Source organism: Podarcis erhardii, assembly GCF_964252035.2.
Source record: "Podarcis erhardii genome assembly, chromosome: 16".
Taxonomy (NCBI): Eukaryota; Metazoa; Chordata; class Lepidosauria; order Squamata; family Lacertidae; genus Podarcis; species Podarcis erhardii.
Window position 1 is genome coordinate 614,300 of NC_138514.1, and position 17,927 is coordinate 632,226.

The 17,927-nt window shown below is 44.3% G+C and overlaps 1 protein-coding gene across 5 annotated transcripts in view; it reads right to left on the reverse strand.

Annotated features, from left to right (window-relative positions):
- Positions 1-17,927, reverse strand: part of LOC309331599 (disintegrin and metalloproteinase domain-containing protein 2-like) — a 94,531-nt gene that overhangs the window by 67,013 nt on the left and 9,591 nt on the right. For all 5 annotated transcript variants that reach the window (XM_081843902.1, XM_081843899.1, XM_081843900.1 and 2 more), the window contains exons 4-5: positions 15,117-15,195; positions 10,500-10,576 (exon numbers count right to left, since the gene is read on the reverse strand). In XM_081843902.1, the coding sequence (XP_081700028.1) occupies positions 10,500-10,576; positions 15,117-15,195 (156 nt within the window). The remainder of the gene's footprint in view (positions 1-10,499; positions 10,577-15,116; positions 15,196-17,927) is intronic.

Consider the following 17,927-nt stretch of genomic DNA (forward strand, 5'->3'; position numbering starts at 1 on the left):
AGGAATACTGGAGTGGCTTGCCGGTTCCTGCTCCAGGTGGATCACGTTTGGTCAGAACTCTCCACTATGACCTGTTCATCTTGGGTGGCCCTGCACGGCATAGCTCATAGCTTCTCTGAGTTATTCAAGCCTCTTCGCCACGGCAAGGCAGTGATCCATGAAGGGGAAAGTGAGCTTAATTAACCTCAAACCCATTGTGGGATGCGAAGAATGTTTTTCATTACTCCCTTTACGCTCTGAGCACACGATACCCACCTCACACACAGTGGCTTTCTGATCGCTCCCAAACAAACTCCCATCCCTAATCTTGCACCTCACCTCCACTTCTCAGTGCTCATGTCCCAGTAAAATCCTGCCCATGACTTTTGTCTCACCTTGAACACTCTCAGTCCCTTGAACACATCCTGCTCCACCCTTTCCCCTTGGCTGCCCTTTGATGATGCTCTTCCTTTGAAAACTAAGGGCTTGTTGGGTGTAGTGAAGGGTTAACCTTCTGTGTCTCGAGCTTGAGGGGAGAAGGGCTTACAAAGGAAGTAAGACAGGACATTACATCAACAGCTTGTTATGCTGTGAGAGAGTGCTTTCGATTTCAGATCGGTCGCTGCACTGAGGATGTGAGGAGTCAGAGAAAATGCAGCTGGACACTGATGGTCTTTGATGGATTGTAAATAAGCTATTTGCTGTACAATAAAGCTTCTAGGATAGAAGAAGCTGTTTGGACTGATTTACTGTCCTTCTCACATTTCGCTGTGCATTCTGCTACGTTTACTTTCTCCCGTGCTTACGCTGAAAACAAGAAGCTGGCAGACGCTCGCAACGGGAGCTTAACTGGATGGAGAAGCAATAAATCATAAAGGACAGGTTATGGCTCAACGCCAAGAGCGTGAGAAAGGACTTGAAAGGCTTTAAATGACTGGAGGTCGGCTTAGTCAAAGAGAACAAAGGGCAGATCGGAGGAGGCTGACGGAGAAGGAGCATTGGAGCCAAGACTTTCCGGAACACCCAGTTGGCAAGAATGAGTGAGTACTCCAGCCAAAGAAGGGAAAGGGAAAGCATGGCAAAGCTCCAGGGACATGGCTTTGAGTTTAAGATGCCGTGTCAGAGACTGAGTAGCCATAATTGGCTGGAATGGTCTTTTGCAATGGAATTCCTGCTGGTGGGAGAGCAATTATGGCACTTGGTCCAACCCCCACAGCCTGCAGCTGGGAAAGCAAAGGCAGAGAAGGCTGCAGTTCAAAATGAAATGGAGCAGCGTGTGCTTAGAATTTTGGCTGAAAGTGTGGAAGCTTATCTTGTGCCAGTCCTACAGGGTACCAGACAGCCAAGGGTCGCTTGGGAATCCCTCCAAAAAGCTTGTGAAGCTGGGGTGGGAAGCAAGGGCCGAGAGGTGGCTGCACCAGAGGGGGAGAGCCAAGATGGCACCAGCCAGTTTCTTGAAAGCTCATTGAAAGCTGGGAGGAGCTTTGAGCCCCCAAGGGGGGGGTGAAGGGACAGTTGCTGTGACTGCTGCTGGTGCTTTTGCTGTGCCTGGGAGCAGTTTGGATGCTGCAATGTGTCTGTGTGAGGAGCCAGGAGAGAGGCTAAGATTCGGAAGCCCTACACCCATCAGAGGGGGGTGCAGGCAAAGGTCCTGGAAGCCCTGTGAGCAGTGGGGGGGGGCAGTGAGCAGTGAATGTCAAAGTTCTCTCTGCTTCTGATTGATGATTTCTCGAGAAATGTGTGAACATTTGCTTTACGCTCTAAAGGGGAGGCAGCTAAGCTGATCAGGGATTGGGTCACCGCAGTTGAGGTAACCTTCTCCACCAAAGTGCGTGGCTTTCAAAGTGACAGAGGTTCGGAGTTCACTGGTTCTGCTTTGCAGGATTTCTTTAGGGAGAAGGGGATTAGCCGATTGACCGCTCCTTACTCTCCGCAGCAAAATGGAGTAGCGGAGAGGAAAAACAGGATGATACAGGAAGCGGTGTCGTCTGTACTGTGGGATGCAGGGCTACCCCAGAAGTACTGGTCTGAGCCTGGCGATTTGTGGTGCATACGCAGAACAGAGTGTACAACTCAAGTGTAGGGAACACACCCTATTTCTTGCTGCATAGAAAGAAACCCAAGGTGCACTACCTTCGTGTGTTTGGTTGTGAGGCCTAGGTTCTTATTCCAAAGGCTCTACGCAAGAAAGGTGACCCAAGATCCAAAAGAATGATCTTTGTTGGGTATGAGCCTGGCTCCAAGGCCTGGCGGTTTGCGTACCCAAGTGGAAACCAGTCAAGGTTGGTGATCAGCAATAGCACTGAGTTCTGTGAACAAGCTGGATGTTCACGTTTGCACGCTAATCCAGACGTGATTTCACAGCCGTTCTATGACTCAGATGTTGAGGAGGAGGAACTTGTTGCTGGGGACCATGGTCCAGAGCAACAGGGTCCACCACAGGGATAGAGTCCAAGGCAGGGACAGCTCAGGATCCCTCAGAGGAGGGAACCTAGAACACCTCCTCAGGTAAGTGTCAAGTCTGAGCCAAAGAGTGAGCCTTCCTCACCTGCTGGACCAGTTGTAAGGCCCAAGAGGCGCAGCAGGTCAGAGGGGGAGGACACTGGAGTTGAGGATGATTTAGCTGGTCCCAGTGAGTCAGAAGGGACACCAAAGTTCACACTGAGGAGATCAGCGAGAACAAGGAGGCCTCCTGATCGGTATGACGCTTCAGGCGTCTGGGTAGGTGCAGTCAGATGTGAACCTGAATCCTTTGAGGATGTTCAGAGTCTACCTCAGGAAGAAGCAAGTAAGTGGCACAAGACAATGGACAAAGAGATGAGGTCCATGGAAAACCTAGGTGTGTTCTCACTCACAGAGTTGCCACCGGGCAAGCAGGCTGTGAGTTGCAGGTGCGTTTACCGCCTTAAACCCACTGACGCTGGAGAACTGCAGTATAAAGCTAGGTTAGTTGCTCGTGGATTCACTCAGAGAAAGGGAATACACTTCACCGAGGTGTATTTGCCAACTTCACGAGCAGAGACTCTGAGGACGCTTTTAGCTGTTGCTGCACAGAGAGGCTGGAAGGTAAACCACGTTGATGTGGATGTTGCCTACCTGAACTCAGATCTCCAGGAGGAGCTGTACATGCTTCCTCCTCCGGGGTTTGAGATTTTGAGGCAGGGTGTTGTGTGGAGATTGCACAAATCCATCTATGGATTACGTCAATCAGCCAGAAACTGGAACATGTGCCTGAATGAAGCCTTAGAAGAGCTAGGTTTCAGAAGAAGTGTTGCTGATAGTTGCCTTTATTTGAGAGAATGAGGTGCAACACAAGAATACGTGCAGATTTACGTTGATGATGTCTTATTCTTTTCAGAGACAGATAAACAGGCAGAAAAGTTTGCCAGAGAGCTAGGTAAACGGTTCAAGCTTAAGCAGCTTGGTGTTGTCAAGACCTATTTAGGTGTAGATGTTGTCAAAGCACAAGATGGGAGCTTTTTGCTCAGCCAGAGAGGCAAAATTGAGCAGCTGCTTCAGAAATTCAGGATGAGTGATTGTGCGGGAGTGAGAAGTCCTATGGAGACTAGTTTTGTGAAGGATACGCTGTGTTCAAAAATGCTGAAGTGGATAAGTCACTAAGACAGGCAGTTACGAAAGACGGAAGACTACCAAAAACTTTTTTTGAGATGACAGACAATATGGACTTAATTGATACTTGGAGAACCAAGAACCAAGAACCCCCTAGGAAGAGAGGGGACCTTCTTTTCTGAAGCCAAAATGACATGGACAAGAATTGACCAAATCTGGATAACCAGAGGAATGGCTCCTAAGATTCGGAAAGTGGAAATTTGCCCTAAAACTTGCTCCGACCATAATCCTGTGAGAATGGAGATGAAAGTAACAGAGACTGGTTCCTTCAGATGGAGGATGAATGACACCTTACTCAGAGATGCAGAAATTACCAAGAAGGCCCAAAAAATTATGAAAGACTATTTTGAGATAAATATGAAAGCTATAGTTGAGAAAAGAGTAATCTGGGACGCGAGTAAAGCCGTAATGAGAGGGTTCCTGATTCAACAGAATGCAATAAAAAAGAGAGCCCAAAATGAGAAAAAAGAAAAGATATTGGAGAAAATAAGAGAAGGTGAGAAGAAACTTAGAGTGAAACCAAAGTCACAGGAGATTCTGAGAGAAATAAAGCTATATCAAGTACAATACATGAAAATGATAAACCAGGACATAGAATGGAAAATTAAACAGATGAGACAAAAGACTTTTGAATCGGCTAATAAATGTGGGAAACTGCTAGCGTGGCAGTTGAAGAAAAGACAAAAGTTAAATACTGTTACAAACCTCGAAGTGGAAGGTAAGAACATACAGAACCCACAAGAGATTAGAAACTGTTTCCAGAGATATTTCAAACAACTTTACACACAAGGGCCACAGAAAGAGATTGATATAGACCAATTTTTGAAAACTAATGGATTACAAAAAATTTCTCAAGAAAACAAGCTATTTCTGAATTATAAAATATCTGATCAGGAGGTGGAAGGTGCCATCCAGAACATGCAGCTGGGTAAATCTCCAGGGCCGGACAGTTTAACCTCTAAGTACTATAGATCCTTGAAAGATTGGTTAATTCAACCACTAAAGGAGGTTTGCAATGAAATTTTGGAGGGGGAAAAAGTGCCAGAGTCGTGGAAAGAAGCATACATTACACTTATACTGAAAACTGAGTCTGAAAAGACACAACTCAAGAATTACCGCCCCATATCTCTGCTTAATGTGGATTACAAAATTTTTGCTGATATTTTGGCTAAAAGATTGAAAAAAGTTTTAATGGAAGAGATACATAAAGATCAAGCTGGCTTTCTCCCGGGTAGACATTTGTCTGACAATACGAGGACTATAATTAACATTTTAGAAATGCTTCAAACAAATATTAATACCAAAGCAGTTTTGATATTTGTGGATGCGGAGAAAGCTTTTGACAATATTTCCTGGAGTTTCATGAAGAAAAATCTTCAGAGGATGGGGGTTGGTCAAGGTTTTGAAAATGGTATAGGTGCAATTTATTCAGAACAAAAGGCTAAGTTGATAGTTAATAACATGGTGACAGAAGAATTTAAGATGGAGAAAGGGACACGACAAGGCTGCCCAATTTCCCCATTGCTTTTTATTTCGGTCCTGGAGGTCCTGCTAAATATGATTAGAAGGGACCACTTGATTAAAGGTATCCAGGTCGGAGCCAAACAATACAAACTTAAAGCTTTTGCAGATGACTTAGTATTGACATTACAGGAGCCAGAATCTAGTACTAAAAGGGTTTTGGAATTAATCCAGGAATTTGGCAAGGTGGCTGGTTTTAAGTTGAATAAATTAAAAACCAAGGTTTTGGAGAAAAACTTAACACTAAGTGAGAAAGAGAGGTTTCAGAAGGAGACAGGTTAACATTGGCAAAAAAGGTAAAATATCTAGGGGTAAATATGACTGCTAAGAATGTGAATTTGTTTAAAGATAACTATGAGAAATGCTGGTCAGAAGTGAAAAAAGATCTTGAAATATGGTCAAACCTGAAACTTTCCTTGTTAGGCAGAATTGCCGTTATCAAAATGAATGTATTGCCAAGAATGTTATTTTTGTTTCAATCATTGCAAATAATAGACAAGATGGACTGTTTCAAGAAGTGGCAGAGAGATATCTCTAGATTTGTCTGGCAGGGCAAGAAGCCCAGAATAAAATTTAAAATACTTACTGATGTAAAGGACAGAGGTGGATTTGCCCTGCCGGACTTCAAGTTGTATTATGAATCAGCAGATTTTTGCTGGCTGAGAGAATGGCTGCTTCTTGAGAACACAGACATTTTGGACCTAGAAGGTTCTGACAATGCTTTTGGGTGGCATGCATATCTGTGGTATGACAAGGTTAAAGTGCACAAGGCTTTTAAAAATCATATTGTCAGAAGAACATTGTTTAATGTCTGGACAAGATATAAAGACTTACTTGAAAATAAAACCCCAAGGTGGTTATCACCTATGGAAGCGAAGGCTCTGAAAAAACTCAATATGGAGGCCAATTGGCCAAAATATTGGGAGATTTTGGAACAGGAAGGTGACAAATTGAAATTGCAGAGTTTCGAGAAATTAAAGGATAAAGTGCGAGATTGGCTTCATTATTTTCAAATAAGGGAGGCTTACAACCTAGATAAAAAAATTGGTTTCCAGGTGGAAAAATCAAAATTAGAAACAGAATTGTTAGAATCCAAAGCTAAGACACCATCAAAAATGTATAATCTGCTGCTGAAATGGAACACTGAAGATGAAACGGTAAAATCTGCTATGATAAAATGGGCACAAGATATCGGTTATAACATTATGTTTGCTGACTGGGAACAGTTGTGGACCACAGGTATGAAATTCACGGCATGTAATGCCTTAAGAGAGAATATTATGAAAATGATATACAGGTGGTACATGACCCCAGTCAAGCTCGCAAAAATCTATCATCTGCCCGATAATAAATGTTGGAAATGTAAAGAGACTGAAGGTACATTCTTTCACCTCTGGTGGACGTGCCCAAAGATTAAGGCTTTCTGGGAAATGATCTATAATGAATTGAAAAAGGTATTTAAATATACCTTCTTGAAGAAACCAGAGGCCTTTCTCTTGGGTATGGTCGGCCAAGGGATGTTAAAGAAGGACAGAACTTTTTTTATGTATGCTACAGCAGCAGCAAGAATACTCATCGCAAAGCATTGGAAGACACAAGACCTACCCACCTTGGAAGAATGGCAGATGCAAGTAATGGACTATATGGGATTGGCTGAAATGACTGGCAGAATCCGAAACCAGGGAGAAGAGTCGGTGGAAGAAGATTGGAAGAAATTTAAAATCTACCTACAGAAATACTGTAAAATTATTGAATGTTAATGACGTTGGAATGAAATGAAGTGGTTCTAGTAATAGGTTAAAATAAGAATAGGCAAGAAGGGATGGATTTTAGATGAAAATTTGAAGCTAAAATATGTGATGATAAATAATTAAGGGTAAAAAATGAGGCTATGAATTTGCTGAATAAATCTTTGAATGGAATACAAAAAAGGGAGGTGTGAGGAAGTCACGAAAATAAGTAAATGAATGTAAGTCACGAAAATAAGTAAATGAAAATAAGTAAATGAATGTAAAAGAGGGATTTTTTAGATTTTATTTTTTCTTTTTATGTTGAATTTTGGTTTTTGTATTTTTGTATTTTTTTGTGTGTGTCATTATTCTGTAACTTTTTTTGTTAAAAATTTAATAAATATCATTAAAAACAACAACAACAACAATGCTGAAGTGTTTCAGTCAGCCCGAGGGAGTTTGCTGTACTTGTCCCAGTGGAGCAGACCAGATATAGCGTTTGCTGTCAATCTGCTCAGCAGGGAAGCCTCAAACCCCAGTGTGCAAGCCTGGAATGGCATCAAGAGAGTTCTGAGGTATATGCAGGAAACCAAAGACTTTTGTCTTAGGCTACCAGCACAAGGTGAAGTCAAACTGACTTGTTTTGTGGACTCGGACTGGGCTAATCTTCAGGATCGCAAATCCATGTCTGGTCTAGTGGTGAAGTTTGGGAACTCGGTAGTTGGATGGAGGTCCAAGCGCTCTCATCCACTGAAGCTGAGTTCAGTGCTCTTTCAGAGGTGTGCAGAGAGGTAGAGTTCTATGCTTGTTTGGTCCAGGAACTCTGTGGGACAGATTGTCTGCCGATACTTGTCTTCAAAGACAATCAGCCATGCCATAAAATTTAAGATTTTGACTGATGCAAAGGATAGTGGGGGTTTCGCCCTGCCGGACTTAAGACTTTATTATGAAGCAGCAGCTTTTTGCTGGCTGAAACAATGGCTACTTCTTGAGAATACAGATATCTTGGATCTGGAAGGCTACGACAATAACTTTGGTTGGCACGCATACTTATGGTACGACAAGGTAAAGGTTCATAGAAACTTTAAAAACCATATTGTCAGGAAAGCACTCTATAATGTATGGAATCGATATAAAGATTTGTTGGAGAGTAAAACCCCCAGGTGGTTGTCACCAATGGAAGCTAAGGCGGTAAAAAGACTGAATATGAATTCAGACTGGCCAAAATATTGTGAAATTATAGAATATGATGGTGAAAAGTTGAAACTACAGAGTTTTGAGAAATTAAAACCTAAAGTCCGAGATTGGTTACATTATTACCAGATTAATGAGACCTTTAAGCAGGACAGGAAACTAGGATTCCAGAAGGAGAGGTCAAAGCTAGAAACAGAATTGTTAGAACCCAATACTAAGAATTTGTCTAGAATGTATAATCTGCTGCTAAAATGGAACACACAGGATGAAACGGTCAAATCAGCTATGATTAAGTGGGCACAAGATATTGGCCATGATATTATGTTTGCTGACTGGGAGCAGTTATGGACCACAGGTATTAAATTCACGGCATGTAGTGCCTTAAAAGAGAATATAATGAAAATGATCTATAGGTGGTACATGACCCCAGTCAAGCTTGCAAAGATATATCATTTGCCCAATAATAACTGTTGGAAGTGTAATGAATGCAAAGGAACTTTTTATCATCTTTGGTGGACCTGCCCGAAGATTAAGGCCTACTGGGAAATGATCTATAATGAAATTAAGAAAATCCTTAAGTGGACATTTGCAAAGAAACCGGAGGCTTTTCTCTTGGGCATGGTAGGCCAAATGATTCCAAAGAAAGATAGAACATTTTTTATGTACGCAACAACAGCAGCAAGAATTCTTTTGGCAAAGTACTGGAAGACTAAAGAACTACCTACTCTGGAAGAATGGCAGACCAAGGTGACTGAATTTATGGGACTGGCAGAGATGACCGGCAGAATTCGTGACCAGAGGAGAGAGACAGTGGAAGAGGACTGGAAAAAATTTAAAATTTATCTTAAAAATTGTTGTAAAATTTCGGAATGTTAAGATGTCAAGGGATTTGATATAAAGAATTACAGCTGTAAAAATTTAAGCTTAAGAAAATTTTAAAGAGAATTAAATATAAAAATGGATGAAGGATTGCTAAAAAATTTTAAAACAAGGATGCAGTGAAGGGGAGGTATGGGGAAGTCGTGTTATGTTTGTTTGTTTTTTGTTTATGTTGTAAAATTAATAAAAATTATTTTTTTTAAAAAAAAGACAATCAGCCATGCCTTTGTTTGGCCGAGACGGGTCAATTCAAGGCCAGGACCAAACACCTAGACATTCGCTTTCAGAATGTGTGCCAGAGTGTTCAGGAGGGGTTAGTTGCGTTGAAGTACTGTCCCTCCGCCAAGAACCTCGCTGATGGGTTCACGAAGCCACTCTCCATCCAAAGACACAGAGAGTTTTGCGAAGGTCTGGGTTTGGGGTGACCAAGGGTCAATATCCCCCCCTCAGGCACAAGACAAGAGGGGTTGTTGGGTGTAGTGAAGGGTTAACCTTCTGTGTCTTGAGCTTGAGGGGGGAAGGGCTTACAAAGGAAGTAAGACAGGATGTTATGTCAACAGCTTGTTATGCTGTGAGAGAGTGCTTTCGATTTCAGATCGGTCGCTGCACTGAGGATGTGAGGAGTCAGAGAAAATGCAGCTGGACACTGATGGTCTTTGATGGATTGTAAATAAGCTATTTGCTGTACAATAAAGCTTCTAGGATAGAAGAAGCTGTTTGGACTGATTTACTGTCCTTCTCACATTTCGCTGTGCATTCTGCTACGTTTGCTTTCTCCCGTGCTTACGCTGAAAAACAAGAAGCTGGCAGATGCTCGCAACGGGAGTGTAACTGGACGGAGAAGCAACTGGACGGAGAAGCCGGGGGGGGGGGGAGAGACACACTTGTTAAAGCTGAATCAGTGCTAACATCCATTTGGGTTTTCCACTGACTGACATTTGCTCCAGTTGAGCATTAAAGAGTGTGTTTTCACAGGGAATGCTCCAAAGCTAAAAACAGGTGCTCAGACACAGAGCTTTAAATTGTGAGCTGTGTCAAGAAAGAGCAGAGGAAAGATAAGTGCGGATAAGCCCTAAATTATTCCAAGAAGACATTATAGAGAAGCAAAAGGCTGGCATAAGGACTGCCAATCGCTGGAGTTTGCTAGTATCTTAGGGTGCTGGCCATCTCCTCTGGATACCTCATACAGGGACAGGGGTATTTGGCTGTCTGCTGGAATGCTTAAGCAGGGCCTCCACTTATGCTTATGCTCAGCCTGCATGTTTGTAAATAAGCTCAAATATTACAAAACCAAGTAAATCTACAGTGATTTCCTTCCAAAGGAGACCAAACCTGGGTAGGCCCCACACCTGGGAACTTTCCACTGCTCAGAGAAGAGTAAATATCTTGGGCTGCTGTGAACTTCCACTCAACAAAGTCAGGAGTGTGAAGAACAATGATGGGGATGGGAGAGGCAGGACATATACTGCATGTACTTTTGTGAAACATCTGGTGCCTGGATTATGCCAGAGACAGGTTGCTGCTAGGGTTGACAGATAATTGATTTAGGCTGTTGAAATCTCTTACCTGAGCCCATAACAGGTGCTGAGTATTGCAACAGAGTTTGGGAACCCTTGTATGTATCCTTGATAAAAGCATTCGCCCTAAAGATATTTTTTAAAATTAGAAAAAAGCAATTGATGCAGCATTTACACAATTGAAATTCTCTATTAACTAGCCTTACATGCAGTTTTTAACCCTCACCCTCCTGCCCCACAGTTTCAGTTCCCCCAGAATTGTGCTTCTAACCATCTTCCATCCGTTCAGGTCAATGTGCCGATGACAGCTTGTCTTAGAAAGAGAGAGCCTAGCCACAGTTATTTGTGATGTTCATGTGTGTCAGAGCTGCCTCTAGGTCCCAGCTCACAGAGGACCAACGCCCGGTTGATGTAATGTACAAAAGTCTTTATTGAAGTTTAGTTTCCATTTCAAACCCCAGAGCGTGCAGCCCTACGTCTTGGTTCTAGATTGGCGAAGTCCCCTCTGAGTCACTACCCCTTCCGCACCAGTTTAAGATCCTAGCCCGGCTCCACCTCCTGCGCTGTTCCTTCCTCCTCTGGGTCCTTCTGCCCCCTGGGGTTTCCTCCTTCCTGGACTCTTCTGACGCTGACCCCCCTGAGTCTTGCCCCTCCTTCCGGCGGGCTTTAGGACCTGGCTCCCTATCCGGGCTACCTGCTGTGCCGCTCGCCTGTACATTTGAACTTGGCGCGCGCGCCCAGCCGGTGACTTTCCCCTTGACCGTTTCCCCGCTCTCCGATGGAGGCGTGGTCAATCCTGACTCATCTCCTCTCTCTGGTGGTGAGAACACTGGTCCCGATGCCTGGGACTCCTCCCCCCCACTGCGCTCTGGTGGGGAAGCTGGTCCTGATTTCCAACTGCTGCTCAGGGAGTCCCCGCTGGCCCCTTCCTTCTGGGGTTTCCCCCTTGGCACCCCCCTTGCCCTGGCCATCGGCACTCCTCTCTGTGAATCTTCCGATTCGCTGGAGAGACTCGTGGAATCTCTCTGACCACTGTCACTGCCTACACCCCCTCGGATTCCTCCTCCTCACTCTCCATTTGCTCCATCTCCTGTGTCTCTGCTCCTGAACCCCTGACAATGTGAATTATTATTATCTATAACATGTGTACACTCCCATTCATCTGAGGATCACAGGGCAGTTGTCAATGTAAAAACACAAAAATAGATAGTATAGTAACAATAGATAGTAACAAACAATAGATAGTAACAAACAAAAACAATAACCATCACCCACCATTTAAAAGGCCATAGATTGTTTAATCAGCCAAAGGCCTGGGAGGAGAGGAATATGTTCTTGCCTGGCAGCTAAAGATACGTAACAAAGCTGCCAGGTGAGTCCCCCTGGGAGAGCATTCCATAAGCAGGGAGCTACCCCAGCCATTCTCATGTTGCTGCCCTCTAGGTAGAGGCAAAGGACCTTGGATGGCGACTATGGGGTGTGCCGCTCATCTTGCTTCAGGCCGAGGGAGTTGGCATTTGTCTGCAGACAGCTTTCCGGGTCACGTTGCCAGCATGACTAAACTGCTACTGGCACAATGGAAACACCGCAACAGAAGCCAGAGCGCACAGAAATGCCATTTATTTTCCTGTCGCAATGGTACCTACTGTATGTATCTACTTGCACTGGTGTGCTTTCGAACTGCTAGGTTGCCAGGAGCTGTGTCAGAGCAGTGGGAGTTCACCCTGTTGTGGGGATTTGAACTGCCAAACTTCTGATCAGCAAACCCAAGAGGCTCAGTGATTTAGACCACAGCACCACCTGTGTCCCTTACTTTGCCTTTACCTGCTGAATTCTGCACCAGCTGAAGATTCCGAACCATCTTCAGAAGCAACCCCACATATAATGGGTTGCAATAATCTAAACTAAAGGTTACCAGAGCATAGTTTGCAGAAGTTAGGCTATGCCTGTCTTGAGAGGGGCGCAGCTGGGCACTCAATGCAACCGAGGCCACTTGAGCCTTAAGTGGTAGCAATGGATCTAGAAGCATCCCCAAGCGTGTACTAACTCCTTCAGAGCAAGTGTAACCCCATCGAGAGCAGACAACCTCTCAGTCATCTGCTCTAGGGAACCACCCACTAAAGGTGCCTCCATCTTATCTGGATTGAGCTTCGGTTTGTTGGCCCTCATCCAGTCCATTACTGAGGCAAGACAACAGCCCAGCACTTCCACTGCCTCATCTGCAGATGTAAAGGAGAAGCAGAGCTGTGTGCCATCAGTATATTGATGACAATGTACTCCAGACTCTGGATGGCCCCCTTAGGACGCATTCCAGTGCATGGTATGTGGGACTGCTTTGGAAGATGGTCCAAAAAGGGCAGCAAATACATAACAGAGCAACTAGGTTACTAACTGGGCCTGGACATACAGAAGAACGCTTTTCACCAGCATAGCTTCCTAGCTCTTCATAAGTTTTCAGACCTAATTCAAGGTGCTTGTTTTGACACATAAAGCCTCAAGCCAAGTTACCTGATGGAGCACCTCTTCTTGTACCATCCCGTCCAAGATCTGAGATCTGCCTGGCAGGTCCTTTTGGTGATACCATTGCCATATGCAGTTGAGCTACCAAAATGTTTAATGAGGCTTCCTCAACAGAAACCCCACCTCCCTGCCCCTGGTTGTGGAACACTTTTCCTCCTGAGCACCAACAATGGTTAGCTTTCGGGACCAGGGCAGACATCATGATGTTATATACAAAACTGAATTATGAATTTTAGATGCTTTAGTACTGTATTTCTATGACTATTTTGTGCTGCTTAACATGAGGCTCCTCATGAGGCCTGAGGAACATTACCTGGCTGTGAGTGTGAAGGCCGCTCCCTACAAAGCCCTTTCCACCTGGCCTAGGGGGCAGGGCCCACACTCACCCAGCCCTACTTTGTTAAATATGTATTCTGTAGTTGACCTCCTTTGTAATGTTTTATTTTGAAATCTTTAAGATAACATTTTAGTTTTCTATTATGTTGCTTTGACTGTACAGTGGTGCCCCGCAAGACGAATGCCTCGCAAGACGAAAAACTCGCTAGACGAAAGAGTTTTCCGTCTTTTGAGGTGCTTCGCAAGACGAATTTCCCTATGGGCTTGCTTCGCAAGACGAAACGTCTTGCGAGTTCTTGCGAGTTTTTTTTCTTTTTTCCCCCTTTATCTAAGCCGCTAAGCCGCTAATAGCCGCTAATAGCGCTAATCCGCTAAGCCGCTAATAGCAGTGCTTCGCAAGACGAAAAAACCGCAAGACGAAGAGACTTGCGGAACAAATTAATTTCGTCTTGCGAGGCACCACTGTATACTCTATATTTGACTTTTTCAGATTGTTTTATTTATGTTTTATTGATTTAATATGCTGTAAACCACTTTGAGATTTTTCTTAAAACCATAAAGTGGTATAGAAATTAATAAAATAAAATAAAATAAAAATAAATTTTGTTGTGACCCACCATGCAATCATTTTGAGGAAGAACAAGATCTTATGCATACCACTTAGGAGGGTTTGTTATGATTATTTGGTTCATACATTTATTTAAATAAATAATAATATTTTATTTCATTTTTACAAATAAGTAGCTTGGAACCAAGTTACTTCAAGGGCTGCCTCTTCCTGCATGAACATACCTGACTGTTGAGAACTTCTTCTGAGACTTTTCTGTGAGTCCCTGGGCTATTTGAGGCAAGGTGTGAGAGGTAACTGGGGGGTGTGGGGTGTTCTGCTGTGAAACCCCTCCTTTGGAAATTGCTCACCAGAGAAGCTTCCCCATCACCTCTTACAAATGCCATATGCATTTTATTTTTTTACTTTCCCCCAGGCTTTTTGCAATGTTCAGACTGAAGGGTTTATCTGATCTCAAAATGCCCTTTCCTCCACAATCTTCTTCTGTAATGAAGTTAAATCTTTATTGTTACACGCCACCCCAATCTCCATGAGCAGTGTGATATTCCAGGGGTTGCAGGCACACTTTTATTTTGAGAATGAGGCACAGTGGAGAATGGGGTGTCTTTATGATATATGGTTTATTTACACATACATACAATCTGATTCTAGATGGTGGGAATCCCAGCATTAAACCCCAAGAGGATCTCTTGTGTGTCAGATTTTAAAGAGACCTCAGCCATAACTCTGCATATCTGCCTTCTGCTTGCCGCTTCCAGACTGGAGAGGATTTTCCTCCACACTCACTTCATGCTTTGGCATCTCCCACCCCCTGCCCCACTCCCCGCCACCTTCAAGTTTGCAAAACCAACACTTTCTGTCTGCTTGCTTACTTTAGTCCCAAGGAAATTCTGAAATTTCTTCTACCCAACTCTGGCATTGTCTTTGCTAACTACCCCCCCCCCCCTGCAGCTGGCACAGCCTCTGCTTTGCTGCTTATCAGTCTTTCTGACTTCTCTGCCAGGGAACGCTCCATCAGGAAAACTCAGGGTTAGCCTGTATTTTACACTGCTTTTGGGGGGGGGGCAGAATCTGGCATGCAGGAATTTAGAAGAGTCATGGTAGCCCACACACCCATAACAATATTGTATTGCCTCAAAATTTTGTACACTGCTTTTGTATATCTGACAAGTGGTGTACAAACACTTAAAATCAATCAAGCAATGTCTGAAATGACATCCAAACACAATTAAGAACCTTTACCTGAATATGTGGGGAATTGGGGTGGACAAAGCCTCCTTGGTTGTATGTATAAACCAAAAAGTCATTGGGCAAAAATGTTCTGTGAAGAAAACAACAAAGTGATATTTATGTTGGCATTTCAAAAAGAATCACTGACTGCCCTCTGGGTACAGATAGGTAGCCGTGTTGGTCTGCCATAGTCAAAACAAAACAAATTCCTTCCAGTAGCACCTTAAAGAGCAACTAAGTCAGTTCTTGGTATGAGCTTTCGTGTGCATGCACACTTCTTCAGATATTCCCTCTGGGGAAAGTCTCATAGGGTTGGGTTGAAGAGGTAACTAATGAAGATCCCCTAAGGCACTGTACTTTGTCTTTGTCAGCAAGCTGAGGAACAGAAACAGGGGATGCTTCTGAAATTTGCTGGCAGTGCTAAGTGAAGAGGTACAGCATTCATAAATATTAGTAGCAAACTGCCTATCACAATGATGGAGGCAGAGATCTTTACTGCAGTGCTTCCCATAAGTGAGGCCCAGATCCCCTTGAGAGGTTGTGGGCTCTCTCTCATTGGGGGTTTCTAAGCAGAGGGCGAATGGCCCTCTGTCAAGGGGGTTGGACTAGATGACCCTTGGGGTCCCTTCAAACTCTACGGTTCTATCATCAGTGGTTCCTCTTCATCCTGGAGAAGAGTGACTAGTGGGGTGCCACAGGGCTCTGTCTTGGGCCCGGTCTTATTCAACATCTTTATCAACGACTTGGATGATGGACTCAAGGGCATCCTGATCAAATTTGCAGATGACACCAAACTGGGAGGGGTGGCTAACACCCCAGAAGACAGGATCACACTTCAAAATGACCTTGACAGATTAGAGAACTGGGCCAAAACAAACAAGAACAATTTTAACAGGGAGAAATGTAAAGTATTGCACTTGGGCAAAAAAAATGAGAGGCACAAATACAAGATGGGTGACACCTGGCTTGAGAGCAGTACATGTGAAAAGGATCTAGGAGTCTTGGTTGACCACAAACTTGACATGAGCCAACAGTGTGACGCGGCAGCTAAAAAAGCCAATGCAATTCTGGGCTGCATCAATAGGAGTATAGCATCTAGATCAAGGGAAGTAATAGTGCCACTGTATTCTGCTCTGGTCAGACCTCACCTGGAGTACTGTGTCCAGTTCTGGGCACCACAGTTCAAGAAGGACACTGACAAACTGGAACGTGTCCAGAGGAGGGCAACCAAAATGGTCAAAGGCCTGGAAACGATGCCTTATGAGGAACGGCTAAGGGAGCTGGGCATGTTTAGCCTGGAGAAGAGGAGGTTAAGGGGTGATATGATAGCCATGTTCAAATATATAAAAGGATGTCACATAGAGGAGGGAGAAAGGTTGTTTTCTGCTGCTCCAGAGAAGTGGACACGGAGCCATGGTTCCAAACTACAAGAAAAAAGATTCCACCTAAACATTAGGAAGAACTTCCTGACAGTAAGAGCTGTTTGACAGTGGAATTTGCTGCCAAGGAGTGTGGTGGAGTCTCCTTCTTTGGAGGTCTTTAAGCAGAGGCTTGACAACCATATGTCAGGAGTGCTCTGATGGTGTTTCCTGCTTGGCAGGGGGTTGGACTCGATGGCCCTTGTGGTCTCTTCCAACTCTATGATTCTATGATCATTCTATGATCACACAGTGTCAGGGAATGGAGGGAAGGTTGTTCTCACCACAATGTTGTCTCCCTTTGCACTGGTTTGCTTTTCCTGTCTCCTTGATCCTTGCCCATCCTGGCTCATAAAAGCAAGTCTGGAAGGGCTGGGCAATGGGCTCTGTGGGGTGGTGAATGCTTCCCTCTGTGAGGGAGCCTTCCCAGACCCGCTGAAAGAGGCGGTCATTAAACCGCTTCTTAAAAAAACATTTTTAGATCCAGCCAATATGGTCAACTATCGCCCAGTCTCAAATCTACCATTCTTGGGCAAGGTGATTGAGCAGGTGGTTGCTGAATAACTCCAAGCACGCCTGGAGGATGCGGACCATTTGGATCCCTTCCAATCAAGATTCAGGTCCCACCATGGTACTGAAACTGTGTTGGTCATGCTGGTCAATGAACTTCAGCTGGCCAGGGACAGAGGTGAAAGCTGTTTCCTGGTCCTGCTGGATCTCTCAGCGGCCTTTGATCCAATTGAACATGGTATCTTTCTGGGCAGTCTTGAGGAGCTGGGAGCTGGGGGCACTGTTATACAGTGGTTCCGCTCCTTTCTCCTGGGCCGTGTTCAGAAAGTGGTGTTGGGGGATGAGTGTTCAGACCCCTTGGCTCTCAGTTGTGGGGTGCTTCATGGTACTGTCCTCTCTCCCATGCTTTTTAACATCTACATGAAGCCGCTGGGAGAGATCATCAGGGGGTTTGGGCTGGGTGTTCATCAATATGCAGATGATACCCAGCTCTACCTCTTTCAAATTGGAACCAGTGAAGGCGGTGAAGGTCCTGTGTGAATGTTTGGAGGTGGTTGGAGGATGGATGGCGGCTAACAAATTGAGGTTGAATCCTGACAAGACAGAAGTACTGTTCTTGGGGGACAGGGGGCAGGCCCTCTAGCTATTTTTGGGACTACAACTCCCATCATCCCTAGCTAACAGGACCAGTGGTCAGGGATGATGGGAACTGTAGTCCCAAACAGCTGGAGGGCTGAGTTTGGCCATCACTGCCATAGGGTGTCTTATGTACTAGGCAATTAATAAGCAATGTACTCTGAGCGTTATTTCTTTATTAATAATATTGTACCATATTTTTCGCTCCATAAGACGTACTTTTTTCCTCTTAAAAACTAAGGGGAAATGTCTGTGTGTC